At 38.5% G+C, this 25,710-nt stretch overlaps 1 protein-coding gene and 1 long non-coding RNA gene across 2 annotated transcripts in view; one reads left to right on the top strand and one right to left on the bottom strand.

The window, feature by feature from the left end:
* mvb12bb (multivesicular body subunit 12Bb) overlaps positions 1-25,710 on the bottom strand; it is a 46,260-nt gene that overhangs the window by 19,309 nt on the left and 1,241 nt on the right. The window contains exons 2-7 of the mRNA XM_024274521.2: positions 24,287-24,388; positions 17,246-17,341; positions 14,376-14,466; positions 11,566-11,695; positions 11,293-11,400; positions 1,007-1,065 (exon numbers count right to left, since the gene is read on the bottom strand). Of these exons, the coding sequence (XP_024130289.1) occupies positions 1,007-1,065; positions 11,293-11,400; positions 11,566-11,695; positions 14,376-14,466; positions 17,246-17,341; positions 24,287-24,388 (586 nt within the window). The remainder of the gene's footprint in view (positions 1-1,006; positions 1,066-11,292; positions 11,401-11,565; positions 11,696-14,375; positions 14,467-17,245; positions 17,342-24,286; positions 24,389-25,710) is intronic.
* Positions 8,611-25,710, top strand: part of LOC118599153 — a 26,809-nt gene continuing 9,709 nt past the window's right edge. Inside the window, exon 1 of the long non-coding RNA XR_004948451.1 lies at positions 8,611-10,454. This is a non-coding gene — a long non-coding RNA (uncharacterized LOC118599153). The remainder of the gene's footprint in view (positions 10,455-25,710) is intronic.

The following is a 25,710-nucleotide window of genomic DNA, read 5'->3' as shown; positions in this document are numbered from 1 at the left end:
AAAAAAAAAAAAAAAAAAAAAGAAATCCCGTCAGTTCATGAGGGGAGAAAGGTGGAAGTCTGTACACCTGCAGAGGACAGTTTTCTGCAGACAAATGATGACTGCTGGCAGAGTTCTGTACAGTGTGTGCATGTTATTCCCTGTCACTCACACCCCGTCCCAGTGGACGAAGCACACACCAAATGCGGCAAAGCATCGAGCTGTATGCTAATGTCTGCTACTTCAGAGCATGTCATGACCACAGTTTCAAATGATAAAAATGTCAACAAAAATGATGCATTTATTGGAAAATTATTTTCAAAGTCGTTTTCGAACATTTTATTTTAGTAAAATGCATTTTGGATCCTAAAGATTTGACTTTAAAGAGATGTTTATTCCATTTTAGGCTGCATTTAAATTCTAATCCTGAGTGTGCCACAGCTTTTGTAGCATAAGAAATCCTCACCACATGGTGTCTCTCTCCAGCTGGATAAGAGGCTGTCTGCCTCATTCACCTCGTTTGGCTCACACACTCCTGAAGTTCACAGGATTCCAGCCAACTCTGACTCTTTTGGCACAGAGGCTGTCAGAGCCAAAGCTCTGTTCCTCGACAAATTCACCTTTCCCAGTTTTAGTCACGGGACACCGTTCGGTTGCTCAATCGAATTTCTCCTCGACAAAGACTGTGGGATTTCCAAAGGTACATATGCTAGCGCGGGATGTGATGGATCATCTTTGACAGCTGTTAATGCCGACCTCCTCTGGGAAGTCACGTTCTTGGAGATAAAAACCCTGCCCTGTACAATATCCATCAGTAAGAACATCTAGACATGCATATTTGTAGATCCAGTACCAGAAGAGCTCTGACTAAACGTATAGAAAGAAGGAAAATCGGGTTTTTGTTGCATTATAGATAAAATAAATAATATAGAGAGATATATTTTCCAAATTCCAGTTTAGACTTAACATTACAACTTCTAGGCACTGAATTTAAGTAGCACCAATTTATTAGTGTGATTATAGGTACCTGTCATGGTGTAGATCCCTCCACCCAGTTGCTCATAGAGTGGACTGCTCATGATCCGCCTGTGGAAAGAAAAGACAACGATTGGCGGCTACATTGATCAGTTGGAAGGCGAAAAACAGAGATCTGTCTGACATCTGTGCAAAAAAATGAATAGTTTGAGGTTTAAAAAAGGTAATGCATAAATATACTATAACATATAGTTTGTATATATATATATATATATAGAGAGAGAGAGAGAGAGAGAGAGAGAGATTGTATATATAATGCAAAAAAAATAAATAAATAAAATAAAAAATTTGGTCAAAAAGTTACTAAGAATACGTCCTAACATGATTAACCCAAGAATTGGGTTGATAAAAAGCACCTGTGTTTCAATTCAATTCAATTCAATTTCATCAATACAGCCCAATATCACAAGAACAATTGCCTCATTGGGCTTCAAGAGTCTGAGTTTGAATTCTTCCCCTACCCCTCTGGCTTCTCCCTACTAACTGAGGGGAAATATGAAGGTAAGAGGATGTCCGAAATAGTTTTTTTTTTTTCGGAATAAGGGAAGGCATTCCGAGTTCTGTGTCTCTCCACCGTGAGGGTAAACCGTGTCACTGTACTGCAAAGAAAACAGATTTCTTCACGTGGATGCGTGTAAGTATTGACTTTTTGTTTTAGCATGACCTTTTTAAAATCATAAAACCAATGCTGTTACGTATTTCCAAGCGCTAGCATCTCTGTGCTAACATAGCTGACCGGCGACTATTGATGATGTCATCAAGCGGGAGTTTCATCCCAATTTAAAGACACTATTTTTCCAAAACTCTAAATTTGAAGGGCTAAATGTAGGGGTAAGGAGAAAGTGGAGGAACAATTCAGATTCGGACTGATTATTATTATTGTATATTGATGATGATAAACCTAATTATGATAAATAAATATTAATAATTGTTATATTTGGGTGTCAGATATCTTGATGGTAAAATTATAGCTTTTATAAGCTGATGGTAAAGATAGCTTTTTACGTTGATTCATTTTGTTATTTATTAATACTATTTCATGTCCCTGTATTACAGCAAACAACACAGATTGTACTTTGTGGGTGGATGAAGTTAACAAACCATACAAGATTGAAATCCTCATCAATCAAGCTATCATAAATTACACACTGTCTCTACCCTACGGATCGATAAATCCACAGCAAGCAGGGGGAAGAATCCGCTGCTTCAACGAAGCTGTGTGATAAACCAATGTATATATAGGCATTTTCTCATAAATAATTTTGTATGGTCAGGTAAAACAGAAAAAGATTCCATGCACAAAAGCAAAACAAAGTGGATGCAAATCAAGCAGGAATTCTTCTGAATTAAAGCAAAGATATGAAGATTTAGTGAGAAGGTGCAAATGATGGAAGTGTATTTTGTGTATCATCCACTGAATGGGTTTCATTTATGAATAAATAACATCCGTCTTTGCTTGAAAGACACGCAAAATAAAATATTTCATATTTATGTTTTAATCCGGGGACTCATATTCTGAAGGTGCTACACGTGAGCGGTGAGTTTCCAACCCTTATCTCTTTGGATGAGATAAATAAATGCAATAATTTCCATCAACAGCAATAGAACAGGACTTGTGACAGGCTGTGGTATTTATGAGCGGAAGTCTGCAACTCAGATTTATTTGCAGTGAAAGGGTCGACTTTCTTCTCTCTCATTTACATCCACATTTGGCCATGTTAAACCCAGGCCAATGGTGAATTTTTAAAAGGTTGGCATCAATCTTGCGAGAAGGACTGCCACATTCAACGTGGACTTCCTTTACCTTGCAAAGGTTGCTTCCACTGCTGGAGAAGAAAGGTAGACATCTTTCAAAGCGCAAAGACAGATAGAAGTTAAGGGGGGGGAAAGGACGAAAAGTGTCACAAAAATATGTGGATTGTTATGTTAGAAGTGTTAGAATTTCAAAGGAAGTCAGAGGTGAAGAAACATAAGTCCTTCATCATTTTACAATTATAAAAAACAGAACACAACAAAATGTGAAAGGACAAAACTGTGTTTTTAATATATCAAATGAGACTTTTTGTTGTTTCAAAATCCCTCATTTTTCCTTCACACGTTTTTCTCCAAAGCAACACCAAACATTCTGCTATAAAGGCAAAGATGTGCAGAGGAGGATCATGGGAGTTCAACGAGCACCCTGCTGTCCTAATGTATGCCCAACAGGACAAACACAGATTCGAAGAATCAAAAAGCAAACTCTATGGAAATATATCATAAATTATTTAAAATAACTGAGATAACTAATGTAATAAAATAACATAATACAAAAACCGGCACCTTAGAAATCAGTGAAAAATTATTTACCTTTGAAATCATTCCTTTAAATAAGCAAAAATATCTGCTAACAAAATAAGAAAAAATGACTTACCAGGAATTTGCATTTTAGGAAAATATTTCCAGTCACTTAGACATATTTTCTCAAACTAAGAGCAATTCAAAAACCTTCTAAAGATATTTTTTTTCTTGGAGCAAGAGTCTTTTTGCTGTCTAAAGATTCAGTTTTTGCAGTGCAGTGACACATACTACTCAGTGATAGGAGTTTGATGTAGTATGTTCTTGCACTCTAAGCAGGTAAAGCTAACTGGAAACTCGATATTAGAAAGGCATAACCAACAGAATTAGGGTGATAATGTTCTGTTCTGTCAACTTCAAGAGGACCTGGATGCAGACATCAATGTCTGGAACCTGAAGTTCCTCCATGTCACTCGAAAAATCTATCTTAACTGGTGACCCTAGCAGTTAAAGTTTTTCCCATTTTAAGATTTATACAAGTTTTTTCTACAATTCGGAACACTTTTGGGTTAGGGCGGAGATTTCTAGCCCCCTTTCTGTGGAAGTTGGGTGTTTTGCTTGGTCCATCCCAAAGTAGGTCTCACCACTTCTTCCCCTTAGGTCCATTTCTTCCCCTCCATGAACGGATCACTATCCATTCACCATCCTTTAAAAAAATATATAAATATTATTGTCTTTGTTATTCTAATTAAATGAGATGCAAATGAAACGTTTTTGATTATTTTTATTTTAATTTTATTTAATGTTTTTGTAAGAAATCGAATGAAAAAGCAGAACTAAGAATTAGAATGAAATAATATATAAAATAATAATAATAAAAAAAGGTCTTCAATAGGATCAAAAATACCGTGTTATAGCGGCGACATTTTGACCTCTATGCAGGTCCTTCTCAGGCCTACACACCATGTTGTTGAATTTGGCTGCCTTTCCTAGCATCTTGAGAATTGTTTCTTCAAAGAGCAGAGGGTAACCCCGGGCTCCCACGGCAACCGTTACAGCTCAGGTACAACGTGGGAGCGGTTTAGCTATGCAGATGGCTCTCTTTGGCTATGGGATGGCTGCAGCCACAGGCTCTGATGCTGACCTCGCATAACTCCGAACTCATGTAGGTTCGTGCGATAAGCCGCCATTTATTACGATTTAGGTCATTAATAGCCCCAACTTCACAAAAAGTGCTGCGACTCAGCTCCGATGTCTGACGAACGCAACATAACAGATTGGAGCGCCTGAGAGCCCATATCATAGAGGTCGCAGTGAGGGTTCCTCTCTCACACTTTTAAAGTTATGTAAGGCTCCAGCAGTTGCAGTGGGAGCCCGGGGTTAGGGTTAGGGTAAATTGCATAATTTCTGTTTATGGCCAATGTTTCCACCAGGTTCCTCTCAAAAAATAAAAAAATGCTTTAAAGCTATTTTTTTATTAAAAACATTTGCTTTATTTTTTGGAGACTTTAAAATGAGTTAAAACAAATCAAATGATAATTAAAGTTTCTAATACAAGTACAAAGTACTTGTGCTTTCTCAAAAATAAATCTCAAGGGCAGATTTTTGTTGTCTTCTGTTTCTTTTCTCCCCTTTCAAAACACAAACATGTCTAAATCCAAATTGCTGATTTCTAAATACAATTTTAGGTTCATTGGTGTGGGTAACATATGGCAAATCAATTAGACAACTAATTCCTAAAACAAAAACATGGCAAGTGCACTTGCTAATCAACAGCAGTGTTGGTGCTCATATTATGGTGGTCACTGGAGTTTTGAAAACAATTAATCCTCATTTCGGGCCGGGAGAGCCATATTGACACATATTCCTAATTTGAATATTCAATTACAGGGAAGTTCCTCATCAAATTAAAGTAAAACTGGGAACACAGCCTGAAAGATTTACGCAATTACAGCAGAGATCAAGAGTATTACATTCCCATGAAATCTGCCTGTGTTAAAATCATATTAGGGTAGAAAAAGCACAGCACATCACAAAGGATTACTTGACGACTTGAATACCAATCCACCAGATTTGGTTTGTGTGAAGTTCATCTTTGTTTTTGTTTTTCTATAGAATAAAGAAAGTAGTTTCAACTTCAAAAATAAAAGTCGACAAAGAGTAAGAAAAAAAAAAAGAAAAACACGGAAGTGTGAGAGACGGTGGAGGAAGACAAGCAGTAGTCCATGGAGAGCTAAGATGAGAATGAAAGCCATATCACTGACTGAGGAGCCCGAGCTGCAATACAGAAAACTGGAAGCTCCTGTTTTGACACACATCCAGCCTTTCCAGTGACAACATCTCCACACCTTCCTGCATGTGCCAACGCCGCTGCTTTATGGGAGCTGCTTTCTCACCCATCATTATCCTCCTTTAAGCTCAGTGTCAGGTGCTGAAAAGGGGGTCTCTGTGAATTTGGCGGCGAATCCCCGAATCGTCGGCGGCCATCTGATCTCGGGTGATCATTCAATCATTTCCGGCATCACTCCGTATTCCGTCCGCTTGATCTCTGCTGCTTTTTTGGCAACTTTTTGAACATAAAATAATAAGCGAGATTGAGCCGGCGAGGATTGTTCTTCGGCACTTCAGACAGGAGATCTGTCATGTAAATGACAGTCACGGTGTCTCTTTCTCTCAAGAGTTGTGTGCAGTGAGAAGCCTTGGTTAACCAGTGAGCAATGAAAGCTGATACAATACTCCAGCAGAGCTCAAGCAATGTGTGGAGTGTCAGACCTGGAAGACTGTGCAATTTTAAATGTATTGATATAAATGCCAATTCTGACACTGATGATGACTGGCTAGACTTTTCGCGCTAAAAAAAAAGGAAAAAAGAAAAAAATGGGCATGCAATGAAAAAAAAGACAGCTGGCCTTGACATATTTATCACTGTGCAGTTGATCTAAAATGGGTCCGTGTGTACAATAGCCTATTATTCAAAGAACAATGTCAAAAAAAAACCTTGGTTTTGAGTGAGGCGAAAGAAATTGCAATATTAGGACAAAGCTAATTTATGCCGGCAGTCATCGTAGAGGTCAGATATCAGCGTCAACTGTGACAGTTTTATCAGGAGAACAAATGGCAGCGCTGGTCAGGAGCAGGAAGGAGGACGATACTTTACAGGATACATTAAAGGGCTGATGAAGAGGCCCAGCTTTTTCTTTACATTTTAGGGACAGTTTTGACAGAAAACAAGCTAAAGTGGCTGACATGAAGCTACAGCTATAAATCAAAACGGAACACTGTTGCTGTTAGAAATGCTGGAGATAAACTGGATTAGGAGGCATTTAACATGCTTGATTACATTGTTTTATAACTTTCCTGTTTTAAGCAGATATGTACAAAAGCAAGAGGTAAAGTCAGAAATGAAAGCTTGAAATCCAGTCTAACTGCAGTATTTGTCATAGAGAAAAGGCCACCAAAAGTCACTTTTGGCCCCACTAAAAAGTGTGTTTTTAACATCTTCTTGTGGCATTTTTCTGATGATTGAAGACATTGATAAAACAGATTTTGCTTAAAATTTTAAGTCTGTGTATATTTTTATTCAAATCATTCTAAATCAGGAGTAGGAAAAACAATATAGTTTGAAAAAAGCTTAAAGCTGTGATGTAGAAGCTACAATCAGGGGTCACAAGCTCCCCCCTCCTCTCCATTCCGATGCATCAACTCATTCAAGCTGACATTTGACTCTGTGTGTCTGGAAAGCTCCAATATTGCTCACTAGTTTGGTTTCATCAATAATGTTAGGTTGGGGGTGTGAGGAGCAGTAAATGGAGAGTTCTCCGTTATAGGTGATAGGAAGAGGGGCGGGGTTGCTCTGTGCCAATTCAGAGGCAAACAGGTTTTTTTATTTTAGGTAAAAAATCATAATTAAAAGACCACTGGAAATAGTTTTAAAGTTGACTAAAAGAAAATCAAAATAGGTTTTTAATGCATGCAGGGCTCCTGCACCTCACACTGTTTCTCAAAAATGTTTCTCTGCTGGATTTAATTTAGTAAAAGTACCACTAATTATGACAATCCTTCTCCAACATAACCCTGTTTGACTAAAGGGGCTTTTTTTCAAACAATTAAAGAATAAACTTTTCCAGATTTTTTTTTCTGCTACTGTTGGATGAAAAAAAATAAAGAACTTAGCCTTGAAGTTGTGACCTTGTGCAGGGTACAACACCCTGTGGATACAGCAGGAAAAAAAAAAAAAAGGTTTGTTTCGACTCAACACTATCAGGGTTTACCTGCCTGAGGCGCTTCAGAGCTGAGCATGGATCACTGCACTAACACAATTGCAGGAGCCAACGCAAATTTACAACTATTTCTGAAATTTTGAACATTTCTCCTCAACTGCATCATCTACATGTAAGAGGTCCAGCTCTATGGTAGCCATTAAGATTTAATGATTCACTCTACTACCTTATTGTTCTTCTTGTGGTATTTTTTTGACAACAGGGGACATATATATATATGAATATATGTGAATTTGGCGTGTCTCTGGTCCCTAACCCCTGTGAATAAGGGAGGAATACTAAGTGCAAAGAATTGAATATTCTTTATAAGAAGATTGCGGGAAGCTAAGAATAATACAGCCGCAAAACAGGACAAAACTTTCGGCTTGGATTTTGAGTCGGGAAAAGCGCTGGTCGGACGCTTGCTGATGCTGTAGCACCTCTCCACCAATCAATAGATTTCATCATGTGACGACAGTAGCTCCACTATAAATGTTCCGTTCCATTTTTCTATGGACTTACAACCAACAGGGGAGCAAAACTGGTACGAATCGGTCCGCGCTACTGGGTTAATTTTATAATGGTAAGACTTTACCGGTCCGGTCCACTCCGGTCTGGACTGCTCAGTGGAAACGAGGCATTAGGTTAGGGGTGTGAGGAGCTCTAGGGTAGCAGGAAAAATTGTACCATAGAGCTCTAAGTCATGGTTGATGGGAAAGGGGGGCGGTGTTGCTCCACAACAACAGAAGCAAATTTCTAATCAACTGCTGCCTCTCTGCAGAAACTATGTCCTAGAAAACAACACAGGCTTTTGGATATTGGCTAAAAGTGGCATAATTATAATTAAAAGAACATTGGAATGAATTTAAAAATAAATAAAAAAAGGATCAGAGTGGGACTTTCAAAGATAGGGACACAGGTGAGAGTATTTTTTTCAGGTGAAGCGTCGTACACACAGTGAAGCTGCAGTTCCTTAAAAATCCAGAATAACTGTGTCAATCTATCTAATCTGTGACTTTAAAGCAAGCGCAGAACTATTTACAGTCACATGTATGGCTGTCTGAAGTGCATGTAAGTACACAGAAATAAACAGTCAAAAGAACTGCCACAGTCTAAATTGCCCACAGTGCCGTCCTTACGTGTCAGCGCTCCGCCGATGAAAATATTCTCCAAAGAAAATCCTCCGACTGTGGAATGAATTTTAATGTTAATACAAAAAACAGCGGCCTGTGATCTCAGCAGGCATCAGGGGGAGGGGGGTGGTGGTGGGGGGTGCCAGTCGCTTCGAGGTGCAATTTATTCAAACCTCTGAGTCTCACAAACTTAAAAGTGGGCTTCAAAAGAGCTCGGGATTAATGGCGGAGAAACGCAAAAGCACACACTGGCCTGAGCGCTCACCATAACTACAGCACATCAAAGATTATTGACCACCGACTTTAAAAACCCGCCCAACTCATTACTCAACAGTGTTTTCTGTATGGATCAGAAGTTGGGCAGTGGTGAGCCGGTTTAGTCTGAAGCATGAAAGTTCCCTACTGAAGAGATCTCTGTGGAGGCTGAATGTGTGTTTTTTTTTTTTTTTGGATGAATGTGTAGGTTTTCTTCACACAAGCTGACATCCTCCCATACTCCAAAAACATGCATGGTAGCTTGACTGGTTACACTATAATGACCATGAATGTGAAGGGGCATGCCTGTCTGTCTCATTTTTTTTTTTTTTTCCTCCGCGGGACGTTCCCCGCCTGTTTGCTGTGACAGCTGGGATAGGATCCAGTCTGCCGCGACCCTGAGCAGACTAAAATGGGTCTGGAAAAAGGAATGAATGAATCAACAGCTGTGCATTTATTGTTCTCATCCCACAGCAGGGCCATGCAAACAGAAGCTCTGTTTTGAATATGCCTGCTGGCATCCAAGCACGTCGGTCTGATGTGGCTTTTAAGTGGCTTTTACTCAGCCCGGCGCTGGATTGCAGCACTTCGCGTTGGCAAACACATCAGAACCCCGTGCCAAGCTTCCCTCTCCACAGCGCCGCCGCACCAAAACAGTCTCAATTGTTTATTTACAATTTGCTGTGGAAATCCCCAGTTCTTTATTGTGATGAATAATTGAGCTGTTTGATCTGGACACAGTACAAAGGGCTGCTGCTTTCACTTTGAGGCCTGAGGTGGAGGAAGCTGGAGCAGCATGAGCCGAGGAGGGAGAGCTTCCATTCCAGGATAGAGGAGATCTCAAAGCTCTCCTCCTTTCCTCTGCAGCTGTCGCTAACTCTTGAGGCCACATTTTAGTCTGCACAGCAGAACGCTCCTGTCACAGAGGCAAAGGAGCGACCTGCCTCTGCCTCACGGGACCAAGCATAAATAGTGGAAGTTTAGCCCTGATTGAACTCATGTTCTTGTTCAAGGGATCCTGTCTAGTTAGCCTGTCATGCAGTTCTCTTCTCTGCTACATTACTGTCTCCAGACACAACCCTCACAGCAGTTAGTGCTCAGTTCCGTGTTTAAAACTCTAGCGTTCTAGGGTTTGTACTGTTATTTTAGGGCTTTAAGAAAAAAACGCAAGGCCTTTGAACTCACATTAAAAGTTAAACCAGGTGGAACTTTTACAAATCAGGGACTCAGCTTCAGTGGGGACATATGTATGTTTGTGCTTGTGTTGCCTTCCTGCAATTTGTAGTTTGGAAGTGGGTTATATGTTGTTAGAATTAAAATAAATAAGTAAAGAAAAGAAAAAAAAGAAAAAAAAAAAGAGTTAAGTCAAGAAAATTACCGAAAACAGCTACTTCCGGTTTCCCGACATAACTTCCGGTTTTGCCGCAGAACTTCCGGTTTTACACAGAGCGGCTGAAATACACCTTGAGGACAGGGATATCTGTTGCCATCTACGTTGAAGTTCTTTCAAAGCAATGCTGTAAGTTTTTACATTTGTTTATATACATTTAAGACAATATGTTTTTGTATTACTTGTAAAGAAAGTTTCGTTTAAGGGTTGGTAAAACTCTTATTTTCGTATATTTGTAGATGCTTTAAAGTGAACACCTTGTATATTTGTTTTCAGTTTTCACTATTTGGAGAAGAAATTAGAAACTCTGAATGTCGTCCGTGGTCATGGTCTTTTTCCAATGGTTTACTTACATGTTTAAGTTGAAACATGTCAGTGCTATCTTTAGGGGTCCAGATAACCCCACCTTTACTTTGAAGTGTTATCCCTGCTATGACAAAAGTGGATAAAGGTGGAGAGGATTTCATGTCTGCCATGGACACCAGTGAAAATAAAAAATTGTTGGAAAAAAAAAAAAAAGCTTGTGTTGTCTTGTGGGTTCCAGACGACCCCTCTCCCAAGCATAGAATAGAAATACTTTATTCATCCCAGGTTGGGAAATTAGGCAATTAAATTAAATCACTGAGGAAAACTAATCATGAAGGAAAAAAAATAATTGTTTGTGTTTGGAACTAAGTCTTTCTTTATTGGAATAGAGCTGTAAAAGAAATAGTCTAGAGCAAGATATGAACATTTGTACTGCTTTGACAAACCTCGCCCAACTGTAGGTGGCAGACATGAGCTAGTAAACAGTGGAAAAAGTAGTAGAGGAAGAAACCCCTCCTTGTTCATCCAGTGTGAACACCATGTGCTAAATGAGCGTTCAAGAAGACGTGCTTGAACACGTTGGTATGTACGCAAGATGAGAGAAACAGAAGAATTTCGAAGAAATTAAAAAACAGTAGAGAAGATAAAGTACACAATTTACCTTGGTGGGTTGATCTGGGCCTCAGACGGAAGAGGGGCGGGCGCCCGCTGATTTAACTTACGAGCAACATCTCCCATCTTGCACCATATTCCCATACTGTTTATTTCACTAAAAAGCAAAAAAAAAAATACAGATCATGATGCCATCCCATGCATTTCCTGTCTCTAGATGACACAATATTCAAAAACAAAAAACGATGGCACTGATTATGGCGACTGACAAAAAATTGCAAAAACATTCAGATTTTGTGCAGTTCCCGTGTTTTGTGCTCACCCTTTACATGTGTAGTTCACCACCTGGTACTTGGATTTGGTGGTGATCTGTATGTCATAGACAGCCGTCTCAGCAGCCTCTCGAGGCATCATTTTCACACACAGCCTCCTCTTCCTCATGGCAGCTTCCTCTGATGGGAGAAATACATATGAAGGTGTCAGAGAGGAGGAGGTGGGTGCCTATTCCGTTCTGTTTCCTTTGGGCTTTCATATAAAAAAACAAAAAAAAAAACAACTAGAGACATCTTTAATCTGTTCAAGTCCACCTCCAAACATCTTTTGAGCTATTTTAAAAGTGCTTTCAGTTGTCTTTTATGCTAAGGTCACAAAAACAACTGCCACTCTTACGATAGGGAGGCATCGGCAGAATCTTCAAGATTTTATGGTGCCGCTTTAATTTTTTTTAAATCATCAGCGTGGTCATGGATGTAGATGGAAGCACCATTAGGCGTGGAGAATGGCCTGCTTTTTATATACCACATACTACTGGGTGGCCAGTGGCATTTGATATGGACTGTCACCATTCAGAGACATTAACACATCGTCCAGTCAGAGCTGCTGCTTGCTGGCGATTCGTCCTGTGGCCACCCAGCTGCCACCCAATTTCATAATGGCGTCATCCCCGATAGTCACTAGGTTGCCACAGCATGATCTTGAAATGTGGCACCAACCAATGTCAACTTTTTGAGAAAAATTGTCCAGTCGCTGTGAAATTTCAACTTTTTCTTGAATCCTCCCGCACGGCCGATTCCAAATGCTGCCATGAAGCCACGTGCTAAATTTGCTAAAAAAGAAAAACATGCATTTTAGGTCGCAGTGCAGTGACATTTAAGGATATGTGACCATAGTCTTAATAACGATTATGCCGGTTTTAGCCAAAACATTAATAAAAAAACTTGCACAGTTTTCTGGGATATAGTTTCTGCAGAGTGGTAGGAGTTCATTAGAAATTTACCTCTGAGTTGTTGGCGGGATCATTGGCACAGAGTAAGCCTGCCTCCCTTTCCCATCATCTATCCTTTTACATGATTTCCAACTAGGTTTCAGCCCCAACATAACATCACCAGTACATCAAAAGTAGTCAGCAATATTGGAGTTAGCCATACAGTTTTGATCCAGATGCCAGCTCAGACGAGGAAAACAAAGATATTCATGGATCTATTTGTCTACTAGTTGATGCATAAAAATGGAGTTTGTGGCCTGTCAATTGTTGTTCATTCGTAATAACTACAAGCTTTTTTAAACTGCATGTATTTTGTCTGCTACCGATTCAAAACAATTTGAATAAGGAAATATTCAGACTCACAACTGTAAGTGAAATTTTCTTTTATATGTCCTCTATAATGAGAAAAATGCTACAAGAACATGTCAAAAACATGATTTTCATCAGAGTTAAGTAAATACAAACACACACATTCTCACTACCAAGTTGTCACATATTGACATTTGGTTAAAGACACGTTTGTGTCACTTTTTGACGTTTTGGGTGCCCCCAGCTCATTGTTTTTTGACATGCTGGCTGTTCCCATTAAATCACAATCCCCAACCTCCGGGCCGCAACCTGAACCAGTCCAGTACGGTTGCAGGTACCCAAACCCGCTATAGGTACCCTAGCCCTAACCCGGCTCGCATGCGGTACTGAATGCAATACCAGACGCGGTACTGGACCCAAACCGGTACCAGTACCAGACGCAGTACTGGGTGAGAAACGGATGCTGTACAGGGTTAGGATTCCAGTCCTGGATGTATCCCGAAGACCAGTGTGTGTCCAGTACCGAGGGTTGTGGACCCTTGATTTTACAATCAGCCAGCACTTCAAAAAACGACGAGTTGGGGACACCCAAAATGTCAAAAAGTGACCCAGAAGGGGCCTCAACGAAAAGTCAATAGGTGAGACTTTGGGATGAGAATTTGTTGATACAAACATGTACTTAGATATTTCAAATCCAATTTTGTTTAGATATTAGCTGTCTTAAATTCCAAGTATAAGAGATTTTCCAAATGACTGTGTGCTCACAGGAAAAAAAATGAGTGGACACTAAAAAACTGCAAAATTCATAGCTGTTATTATCACTTTTATCATTTTAGTGGATAAAACCACAAAACCAAGTGAGTCCTTTATCAGATCTTGTGTACAACTGGGACTTAAACTTGATATTCACAAGGAAAACTCATACATAATGTCACATATATACATTAAAGAAGGATACCCATGAAGTAATAAAACATGAAATTACAACACGACCGAACAAAGCATAATCTCTTTTCTTCATTCTGGCAAAAAAAAAAAGCATTGCTTTGCCTGCTTATATTGCATCCATGCCTTGCTCATTTATTTCCCCAGCAACACCAGAAAGTGCAGTGTAAATGCAATGATAATAAAAATAATAAACAAGCTGTCCTCACTTCCCACACCAAAATATTATTACATTTCCAAGGCATGGATAGCAAGAGGGAAATACGTAGCACTCAAAAAGCGCCAAAGCATCGGGGGAATGCATTTCATTAATATTAGATAACCCCCATCTACTGGTCCTCTCCCCCAAATAAATACATAAATAAATAAGACCCTCATAAAGAAAAGCCCAGCACCAGCTGAGATAAACAATGAGTCATGATTCTCTTCTCTTCTACCTCCAGGGCAAAATGTTTATTTTATTCCCACTGTCTGCCATAAATTAAGCTAACCTGCACCCATAAAACATTCACTATCTCAAGCAAAGCTGCCCCTAAGGACCTTTGTGGAAGCTGGTCAGAGTGGGAAAAAAAGGAAAAAAAAGGTGAAGTGCTCACTGCTGATTGTTTATTTACTTGTGTCAATTGTTTCTGGCATGGCCGTGAAGAAGTCCGGTAATGGATCCTTGCTGTCAATTAGCTTTATATCCACAACAACTTCTGGCTTCTGAAAGACAAGAAAATTCAAAAAGTTTGAGAATGTGTCCTCCAGATCAGGAGAGCTCAAGAGAGGAAAACCAAAAGAAAAGGGCGAAGTGAAAGGAAATCTCTGAGAAATAAGTAGCTTCCATTAACCCTTTAACACCGGAGCTCCCGTTTTTATTTATTGATTTACTGAATTTTTTTAATTGGTATCACGCCGCTTTTCTCCTTCAAGATCTGCTGGAATTACGTTTATCGTGCTAACTGTTGAAAAGTTACAGTATAAGGGTGTACCAAAATATCGATATTGCGATATATCACAATATTTAGTCCTGCAATTGATTCTCGATGGTTTCTCAGCAAGTATCAGTTTTTTTATTTTTCTATTGAAGAGGCTTTAAATCGTTATACTCGCCATCCTTTGGTAAGGCGTTCCTTTGGAGGTAGATAGAGGGTGCACATCGCAAGACTAGCTGTCATGAGAACCGACGTACCTGGCAGCTGCTTGAATTTAGGGGTGTATATTGGCAAGAGTCTGGTGATATGAAACATATCATACTCATGACTTAAGAATTATCTGAATATTAAAACATTTTTCACAAAAGTAAAATGATAAAATATATTATATTTAATGATCAGAACTGTATATCATAAACAAGCTACTTTTACCCCAGCAAATTTATGGTGCTTTTTTTTTTTTTTTTGGTCATTTAAGAAACATTGAAGTGGAAAACAAAAATAAGACTGAACAACATGTTTGCTTTTAAATAATTATTAACTTTCACCTTGGCGTTATTTGAAATCGATACAAGTATCGCCAAATAAAGTATTGCGATATATCACTGAATCCATATTTTATTGAATTTATTGAATTGTTTAATTTTTGTTTTGTTGTTTACAGCATTTTACACTAAATAGTGAAACTGCTGTTCATGTTTACTGTTGTGAACTCTGAATTTTATAGATGATTCCAACTCAATTGGTGTCAATGCTTGTCAAAGACCATATTATTACTCATTTGCACAAGTGTCCAATATTTGTTGCATAAAATAAGAAACAATTTGTTTATTATGATTGTGTTCAAGCTAAAAAATAATAAGGGATACATTTTGCTAAAAATATGTGTTCTTCTGTATAATGTGAATTATTAGAGGCGATTTTTACCAATTGTTGCAGTATCGTGATATCATCTAAATCGTGAGCCATGTATAGCATTGTATCGTGAGGTACCCAGTGATTCCCAGCCCTATTACAGTATGTTAAGGATTTCGTGTTAAAGGGTTAAAAATGAGAGGACTTCCTCCTCATCATTTTGGTGCGAAGATATGGCCTGATGGGAGTCAGCGGAGGCGTCCTGATCAACAGAATGGGACTAGTTAAAAGTAATCAGGGACTGCGTGGTTGACATTTTCAAGCACGGCTCCCCCTCAACCTCCCATTACACTTTCATTTTTTGCCATAATAAATTGCAATAAAACACAGCGGCAGTAGAGAGTGGAGGGAGCCAGGCGTGACCTGAAGCATCCAAAACGCCTCGGTTACACTGTTACCGTTGCCCGACTGTCATCGCCATTAGAGGCATTTTTTATTCATAGTTTTTATACTAACATAAGGAAGAATATGGATGAATGTTATTACTATGCATGAAACCCGTTTGTGTGTTTTTTGCCTTTTTCTAGAGATTTCTTATCCGTCTCAACCTGACAAAAAAAACTATCTAGCTTCAACCTAGAGTATGATAAATCACAAACACACACACACACACACACACACACACACATAATGCAGGAGCTAATTTTACAGAATCTGTTTTTGTCATGGACAATTACAGTGGGAGTTCCAATGACTGGCAGACAAAATAGCCTTTGTTGATGGCTTTGTCATGTTTTATTTGCGTCAAAATGTCTAAAACAATGAGGACACATATTTTAAGATAATACACAGCAAGTAGGAAGAGGCTATTTGTATGCTATATTCCAAATTGTGCTCATGTGCGAGGCCACTGATGCTCAGTGGCTTCTAGAGGACATATTGGGGAGAAAAATGGGACTTGATTAAGTTTTGAAAGTGGAGCTGATGCAAAGCAATAACAACAACAAGAAAAAAAAAACGGTTTTGTTGACATTTCAGCCGGCATTGTGCACCTGGAAGCCAGGAAGACTTAATTAATAGTGAGGCAATAGTATGAGCACAGGCTGGACAGGTGGACGACTCTGGCAATGCAAGCAGGTGTATTTATGGCCACAGAGCAGCTGACAGCCAAGCAGATACGCATCAACTGTGTGCTGCAGACAGGCGAAGAGTCTAAAAATGACTCAACAGCATTAGGAGGAATATGATGCAAAGAGCATTTTAGCCCCAGTGGAATCATGGCGGCTCAAATTGGGAATTCTATATTTAGCCCAAACAGACTGAAAGTGTTTTTTTTTTTTTTTTTGTTAAATATCCATATTCAAAAATATTATGCACATGAGCTTCCAAGAATCACTGGCTGGCAACATTTTTCTCCACAGGGACAGTGCGAATTGAATAAAAAGGAGTAGTTAAAATACAGCTCATTGTTGTGTCATGAATAAACATAAATGGCGTCCTCTGGAGAGCATACAACCAGAAGAATATGTCTCCATAGTATGTTTCCACTGGAATATGCACAGTGAAATTTGAAAACTCCAATGCAGTGTTGGCCTTTGCACATGGCACTTCTGCCGATCAAAGTGCGTCGTATTCTGGGAGTAGAAGAGTGAGCTAATAAATTCCAAACAGTGTGGAGTTGGTGGAACAGAAAAGTTTACAATCATGCTTACAGTTTCTTTGGAGAAGCAGAGGTAGCGGGTGACCTTGGATTTGAATAAGCCGTCCTTCCACAGGTCGGCGTCAGCGCCATCTGTTGTTTGTGCAACCTGCGTTTAAAAAAAAAAACAGAGAAGAAACAAGGAGACAAAAAAAATAAATAAAAAAACCTCCAGGAGGTGGGATAAAGTTAATGTATGTATGCCATGGGCGTGCTGCTTTTGCTTCTTCCTTTTGCATACTAGCTTTAATTAACGCGTGCATACACTTGTGCTTCATCTCATTAGAGCTCTACGTGGGTAAAGTCTTAGCCCCCTAAAAAGGAGGCTAAAAATATCATCCCTCGGGACCTGGCTGATTAAAGATGCCCTGACAAGTATCTGCTCTAATAAGGAAAGCGAAGTGCTTGAATGGTAAAGCCAAGATTATATCTGGGGTAAAAGTGGAGTGTATCTTTATTTAGGTAAGCCGTCTGTGGTAATAGCAACCAGGTCACAGGTAAACTTATGCTGCACATCTGAGACAAACTGCTTTTATTAAAAAAAAAAATCCTATTGACGTCCAGTATGTAAATACTGGAAGGAATATGGAGCATATTGATAGGGTAAAATAACCCGACGGAAAACCTCCACCATCACACGAGCAAATATGCTTGAAACGTCACGTTCCATTGGCCATCCTGTGAGAATCACCCGAATAACTGCCAGAGTTATTTTCTAAAGGGATCCTTTACAAAGAAGAGTCAATCTAATGAGGTTCATTCAAATGAAGAAGTCATAGATCTCTGCACCCACCCACACATATTACCCTCTTGACAATAATGATGAATGACCCCAGTGACTAGGTGGGGGGAAACACGGCGTGGAGAGATTCATGCAAAACCAGCTCTGACTAAAGGGATGAGAGCGCAGGCTAGCATCGGGAGCAGAGACAGATAGCAGGAGAGAAAAGGATGAGAAGACGAGAGGGGAGAGGGATTGCGGGGCGTCTCCAACAGCCGTTTCCATGAAAGGTCCCAAAAGGAGCCTATACATCACCAGCCTCCCTCTTCCTTACAAGACAACCCGTCTTGGCCACTTTTTCCAGGTCAGTAGCCAGCGCATCCTGTCAGCGTAAACAAAGGGCTCGCTTTGTGAAACCCAAAGTCAAGCTGAGGAGTAACGAGGGCACAGTCCTCCAAGGAGGCACCTCAGGCATCATCCTGCCACAGCCGCAGGCAACAGGGATGGAACGCAACTTGAATGTGAAACAACCAACTGCTGAGCCGCAGCATGAAAAGCATGTGTAAAGTTGCACCGCCTCTTTTCTAACACTTTCAAGCCCGCTGCCATACGGCGGCTGCGTTAAAAAGACTTCAATGTAGAGGAAGTCACAAGCCCGGTGAGGGACATCACACCCCTGACACGGAAAAATGTCACATCATTTGATTTTAAAAATGCAGCGACAGGTTCAACTGCCACTTGCAGTGATCTAAAGGCCCACCTCTGAAACATGTCGTTAGGGGACTGCTGAATAAGCCAACTGTAGGGAGCTTTTCTGGATACAAATGGCAGGAGAGAGCTATGAAATGCTTGGAGTAAAGCGCTATACAGGTGTGCAAAGAAACAGCATATTAAAAGATAAAGAACGGCTACAGAGAAGCAAAAAATACTTTGAAGGAACCACTCCAATGAAAATGTTGTGTTTAAAATGCTTTTGAGTCATTTTTCTTACATTTAGCTTAAAATTGCATTTCTATGTTTTTTAGATTTTTAGGGACCAAAAAAAGAATGACTCTGTAAAAGACTTGTGGCTGTGACATTGAAGCTAGAATCGGCAGGCCACAAGCTCCCTAATGAGCTACCAGAAGTACTTTCTATTGAAATCCTGCCGCTCTGCAGAAACTAAGTCCTTGAAAATGACACAGTTTTTTTTAAATTTAGGCTTAAAAGAGCATGATCACAATTTAAAGACCACAGGGAACGCTTTGAAAATAGATCAAAAGATGATCAATGGGACACTGAAGAAGAAAGACACATTAAAAAATTACAAATTTTGAGAATAAATGTCCTATTTATATACATAAACACGTAGCCTACACATAAAAACGTAGAGATCATTTAGATCCAAGACCCCATAAAATGTGGACCAAGCCATTTTCTATATTTACTACAATCACTATATATATATATATATAAGTATATAAGTCTTGTTTTTATACCTCTCTAAGCCACAAATTGTTCAAGTAAACAAACTTGAGTCCACCTCTTTATGCAGTTAAAGACCTTTTTAAATGAATATCATGTTTTTGGTGTTTTTAACACATTCTTGTAGCATACTTTTCATGATAGAGGGCATATGTAAACAATTTAAGATAAAAGTTGCCTTTCTTTATTAAAATTGTGATGAATCAGGAGCAGATAAAAAAGTGTCTCTTGAAAAAGCTAGTCATGCTTCAAAACTATACAGCTGGATAGCTATGATTTTGCTCGTCATTTTTGTTGCACCGCTAATGTTAGCATAAGGTTGTGAGGTGCTGTAAGCTAGCGGGAGAGAGTGTAAGCAAAGAGATGATGGGATATCAAGGGAGGCTAACTTTTCATTTTTTCAAGATTTCAAAAAGGTTGAAACATGGCAGCAGCAGGATGACTGTTGCTGTTCCAAACAGATCCCCATTTCGACAGACATCAGTTTAACTGGTCCTGCAAACACAAAGCCAAACTACTTGGAGCTCATCAATGCCAGAACTTTCAATATAGTTTTAATAACTTGTTTCTCCACATATTTTTCTTTTCTATTGTTTTACACCCTCTTCTCATTTCTCTTTTGCCTCACCTCCTTTCATGCCATCTTTCTAAGACGTGACCCAGATATTGACATTACAGCAACACAGAGAGGAATTTCTCGTGTCCTGAAATGCACCTGCAAAGAGATGACGGGAGAGGAAGTCTGATAGAGGAGCAGTAAGTGAGGATGCACAGGTGTAGCCTTTGCTGTCTTTATGTCCGCCGTGACATATCAGTTTACAGTGAACAGAGCTTTCACAAGCACTGGTGGTAAATCATCTGGTAGAGATCATGACATACGCTGGCATCTTAAAAAAAATAAATAAATTAATAAAAAAAAATCAATGGACATCCAGTTCCTCTGAGCCTCATTGAGAGACATTTTTAATTGGTGTCATTTTGTATTTACTGAGTAGCATTAAATATTGGCACTCTCATGTTTCTGTTTTCCTGGTTGACTTCTTTACTTTTAACATGGGTGAACATTTTGACAGAAACATAAGTTAAAAAGTATGGAAGTGTTTTGTATTCAATTTGGAAAAAAAGCCTAGCCACAGCCACAACGTGAACATCCTGGTCATCGGAAATCACTGCTTTGTGCTTAACATTGTCTCACAAATAAAAAAATATGTTTAATTCTGGTAAATATAACCAATACATCCCTAATGTTTTGCTCCGTAATGTTTGTAAGTAAAGTAAGTAGGGAGAACAAAAAAGACTAGTAATATCGTGACAAGCACATAAACAAAACGGACACGGAGTGTCTATGACACAGAGACAGTTTAGCTTTTCCATTTTTAATTGCAGATGCTTTTTTATAGTTTTCATGAAAGGGCAATGTTAATACCCAGCCTGTTTTAGTTCTTTGCTTTTGTAGTTCTTAAAAAAATTATCACAAAAAACACAGATAAAAAAGTTATCACAAAAAGCATGCAAAAAAATTAGTAGGCTATGCAAAACACAAAAAAATTAGCACAAAAAACACAAACAATTGCCAGAAAACAAAAATTAGAGCAGAAAACACACACAAAAAAAATTGCACAACCCCCCCTAAATTAGGACAAAAAACATGCAAAGAAAGGTAGTAAGAAAAAAATGTAGCACAAAAGACACACACACCAAAAAGATTAGCCCGAAAAAAAAAAAAAAAATGAACACATAACACAAAAAAGTTGACATGCAAAATATACACTCAAAAAAATAGCACATCCCCGCCCCAAAAATAATTAGACAGAAAAATTAAAATTAGAACCCAAAATACAGATAAAAATTTGCACACAAAAAACACACAAAAAATAGCATGCAAAGCACAAAAGATTAGCACAAATAAAAAATTTATCCTGAAAAACAAAAAATTAGAGCAATAATACACAAAAAATTTAGCATGCAAAACACGAAAAAAATTAGTATTAAAAAAAATTGCCTGAAATACAAAAATTAGAGCAAAAAATTAGCACGCCCAACATAAAAAATTAGAGAGACCCCCACTTTTTTTTATTATTATTTTGATGTAATACAATACGTTTCCTTATAAAGGCAATAAAAAAAAACCTAAATAAACAGAAAAAAAACCAGAAAAAAACCTAGATACTGTTTTCATTGTAGTTGAATCTACCTTTTAAAAGTCACATTTTTAAATATTTTCTGTTTTTTTAGTAACTTTTAAGCAAGTTTTTGTATGAAATTATCCACAGTTGTTTGACAATTTCAACGATTTCTAACTTCATGAAGCTTGTGCTTCTCTAAAAAATTCACCAACTCTGAAATTGTAATAAAAGTTGGTGCATCATTCACCAACACATGCACATCATTTCCTCATGAACTTTAATGCCTCATTGCAACGAGAGGAAGTCTTATGGGCTTCCTTTTCTTTTTGTCACTATCCTGTGGTGTGTTTGCAATTTTCCTGCCCGTGGCTTCATTGTGATTCCACCCACTATCATCTGCAGGAAGATTTGAACAAGCTGCATCTGTAGGGTGGAGCAGGAAGAGATAAGATCTGGGAGCAAAGGGAGGGACTGAGGGCATAGGGTGAAAATAAAAAAAAGAAAGAAGATAGGAAGCAAAAGAAAGAGGAAGAGAAATCTGCCCCCGAGCATGATCTGAGCTGTTGGATTTGAGGTCTCTTCCTTTATTGTAATCTTTTTTTTTTTTACAGCCACAAAGCTGTTTCAATAAACACCCAAGCCACAAAACTTTAAATCAAGACCCATTCTTTTTAACAGTAAAGAATGTGAATATGAGGAACACAAAGGGACAAAGGGAAATGATTGGGGCCTGGACAAACATCATTAAACCCTTGCCCCTGGTGTTTCTGCAGCACTGGGGGCAACAGAAATGGAGAAACCTCTCAACCATCAAAGTAAGCTGTATAAATAAATCATCTGACTGGATCAAAACAAGAAGAAGATAGAAAAAATAAACCACACAGAAAGGCTGCCAACATCCCTACAGAGAATTAGAATACACCACCAAGTTTGACCACATTTAATGAATGAAGTGGAATGTACCCACGCACTTATGAAATAAAATGTGCAATTTAACCACTAAAGTTGGAGCGGCTCACTAGGAAAAAGATTTGTGGGATAATGGGCAACTTAATTACAAGTATGGAGTGCCGCTTGTTATGCGATATGACTGTCTGAAACACTGGAGATTCCGTACTGCACATGGACATGAACTTTAACCACAGAGAGTTAAATCTGAAGTGGATCATGCTCTAAACATGCAATATATATAATATGTATGATATGATGAACTCTATAACAAACTATTTCGGCAAATGTTTTGGGGGCTTTTATTAACAACTAGTTTTAGCCAAATTTAAGTAATATTTTTTTTAATGATGAAGAAAGAAAAGTCTGGATCTTAGGGTGAATTCACACTGGAAAAGTCTGATGGTTCAGACCAAGTCCACTTAATTTGGTCCAGATTGAGTCCTGAACTTGTGTTTTTGATCTGTATTCTATCCGCCTTTCCACTGTTTTGAACCAAAGCTGGTAAACAAAACCACACGACTAAAGATCTCGTCAGTTATTGGTCAGGAATAACGAGGGCAAGGCAAGCAGCAGGAGAAAGAATGACACTTTGTAATCCTTACGTAATACTTGTCAAGATAGTCCACTTATTCAAACTTTACTTCTCGCTGAGCAATTTTGAATTTCTGTATCGTCAGGTAAAACACTTTTTATTGTTACTTTGGTACAATGGAGACACACTGGAAGGTGGCTGTTGAGGGGACGACGTCTAAGAATGGGCTCAAAAAAGATTTGTAAATGCGTCTGAATGGATTCGCAACTGCATGTTTTTACATAAACCAAGTTTCATCATACAGCAAAATAAACCTGCCCAAAAAATTCAAGTCTGTAAACATGAAAAAGGGATTCGCATTTGCCTATGTGAAATAATGTTTGTAACGTTTTTACTTTTTTTTTTTTTCTACCATTTTTTGCAGATTTCAGTATTAACGTAATGTAGACAGTGTAGGTTACATAGGGATATCCTTAAAAAAACAAATTGAAATTTTTGAAATAGTCACAAGTTTTACTATCTGCTAAAATCGTAGCCATCTCCCATTTTATTTCCAAATTTTCAATTTTTTTTTGAAGGATTTCTCTATGCTTCCAATACTGTCTAAAGTACATTTTTCTCTGTCATGTTAACACTGAAGTCCACCTTAAAATCTGCGGCGGGGTGGGACAACAGGAAGCCACCTTCTCTTCGATTGAACAGTTTGATTTGTGGACATCCAATCATGAAGACGGGGACATAATTCTCAACCACAACTACAGGGGCTCGCAGGCAGTTTTTTGTTTTGAAAAAAATCTGTTTTTATGGGCATGCAGATCCCTTTTTAGTCATTTGCAAACCTACATTTTTTGGGCAGATTCATTTTCCGGTATGATGAAACTTGATTTATGTGCAAACATGCAGTTGTGGTTGCAAATCTAGTAAAATGGCCTTATTTTGAGCCCATAGGTACCCTAAGTGTTGATGATATAAAGATTGTCAGGAACACGGTCGTTGGAAAAAGGTTTTTAACAATCCTGCATTCATCCAGACACATTTCAATTGCTGTGTTTCATCGTCATGGTTGCTACTTTCCTTCGGTTTGCTGATGTCGTTCCACTCTGAGCATGAAGCCCATGTAGACCGAAATACAGTCCAATTCGAAACAAACCAAGATCACCTCAAAAGATGGGAATACAGCCATAATAAAGCATGAATTGGGATGCAGCTGCATCATCACCACTAGTGATGCTTAGGAAGAGGAAGGGTACGTCTACTCACAACATAGTAGCCATTTGGGGCTTTGCTGGGGGACGTGACGACTCCTATTGCAGTGATCGGCTCTGTGGGTAACTGGTTGCTTTCTTCCGACAGCTTTGACATCTACAAGAAAAAAAAAATCCCATTTAAATAAGTTTAAATTATACGGAAAAGTGTAATGTAGAGTTAGTTCTAAATTTTTGTTTGACATATAACAATCAATAAAGGAGAATACTGAAAATAAAATTAAAAAAAAGAAACAAAAGAAGACCTGAGCCAAAAGTAGAACTGCACCCTCTGCAGTCATTCCATGCTGAATTGAGTGGGTTCTTGTTGGCTGAAATGGGTACATTATTGACTTCTTGATGAGGCTTATTAGCCTCTAGAAGAAAAAGTGACCATCTAATCCACGATCAAATGACCAGTGACAAAACACCATTTGGAGACCTCCAAATGACTTCACCAAATCACAAATTAGGGTGAGTGATCACATATTTTCAAGGAAGTCCAAATCAATTGCTATCTATTCCTGTCTGGGGGAATTTTTGCCTAATGGGGATGCAAGCCTTTTACTGGGTAAGTGGCTTTGCAAAGGTTCCCTTATGCAATTTTATTAGATTAGCTTTAAAGCATTCCTGCGCTAACTGACGAAGCTGCTGCGCTCAATCTTGATATTTACAAAATCTATTGTAATTAAGGTGATCAAATTAGGGGATTTACTACAGAAAACAACTGTCTGTTTAACAAATGTTGGATAGTTATATGTTTTCAAATGGAACAAGATGCCAAATTAGCCAAAAGAATGAAAAATGTCCTGTAGGAAAATAATTTGTTCAGAAAGAGGGCCTTTCTTTCTTTCCCAGCACAACATTTACTATAGAGAGCATAAAAAACGTTCAAGGCAAATAAATGTGTTTTAAATAGCAGATAAATTCAGGCGGCCTGTCAGTAAATTTAAATCTCGGTAACCATGGTGAATTTTAGGTTAGCTTCAATGCCACTTTAGATACAGTAGATACTAAGGTTACAGTATATGTTCACTTCACAGGATTTAGATCCATTTAATTATCATGTTCTCCTAGTCTTAAGGTTTGCATCTGATCAGCTCAGTGACCTGGAAGGTCGAGAGTTCAAATCCTGGCTGAGTCATACCAAAGACTAAAAATGGGACCCAGTGCCTTCCTGCTTGACACTTATGGAGCTACATTGGGGCCAATATTATTTGGAACCCAAATAAAACAAATTGAAAAAAAATATTTATGTTTGGCCAAAAAAATAAATTAATTAAAATATCAAACTTTTTTGCTATTCTAAAATAAACTTAATTATTTTCAGCTTCAAATGTTAACATTTTTAAGATTCAAAACTAAAAATATCATTTTCAAAACTAAAACAAACAAAAAAAACACTTTCAACTTTTTTCTTTCATTTTCAATTTTGAAATT

This window comes from Oryzias melastigma, linkage group LG9, assembly GCF_002922805.2.
Source record: "Oryzias melastigma strain HK-1 linkage group LG9, ASM292280v2, whole genome shotgun sequence".
Taxonomy (NCBI): domain Eukaryota; kingdom Metazoa; phylum Chordata; class Actinopteri; order Beloniformes; family Adrianichthyidae; genus Oryzias; species Oryzias melastigma.
The sequence above is the reverse complement of the archived record's forward strand: the minus strand, read 5'-3'. Positions and strand labels throughout refer to the sequence as shown.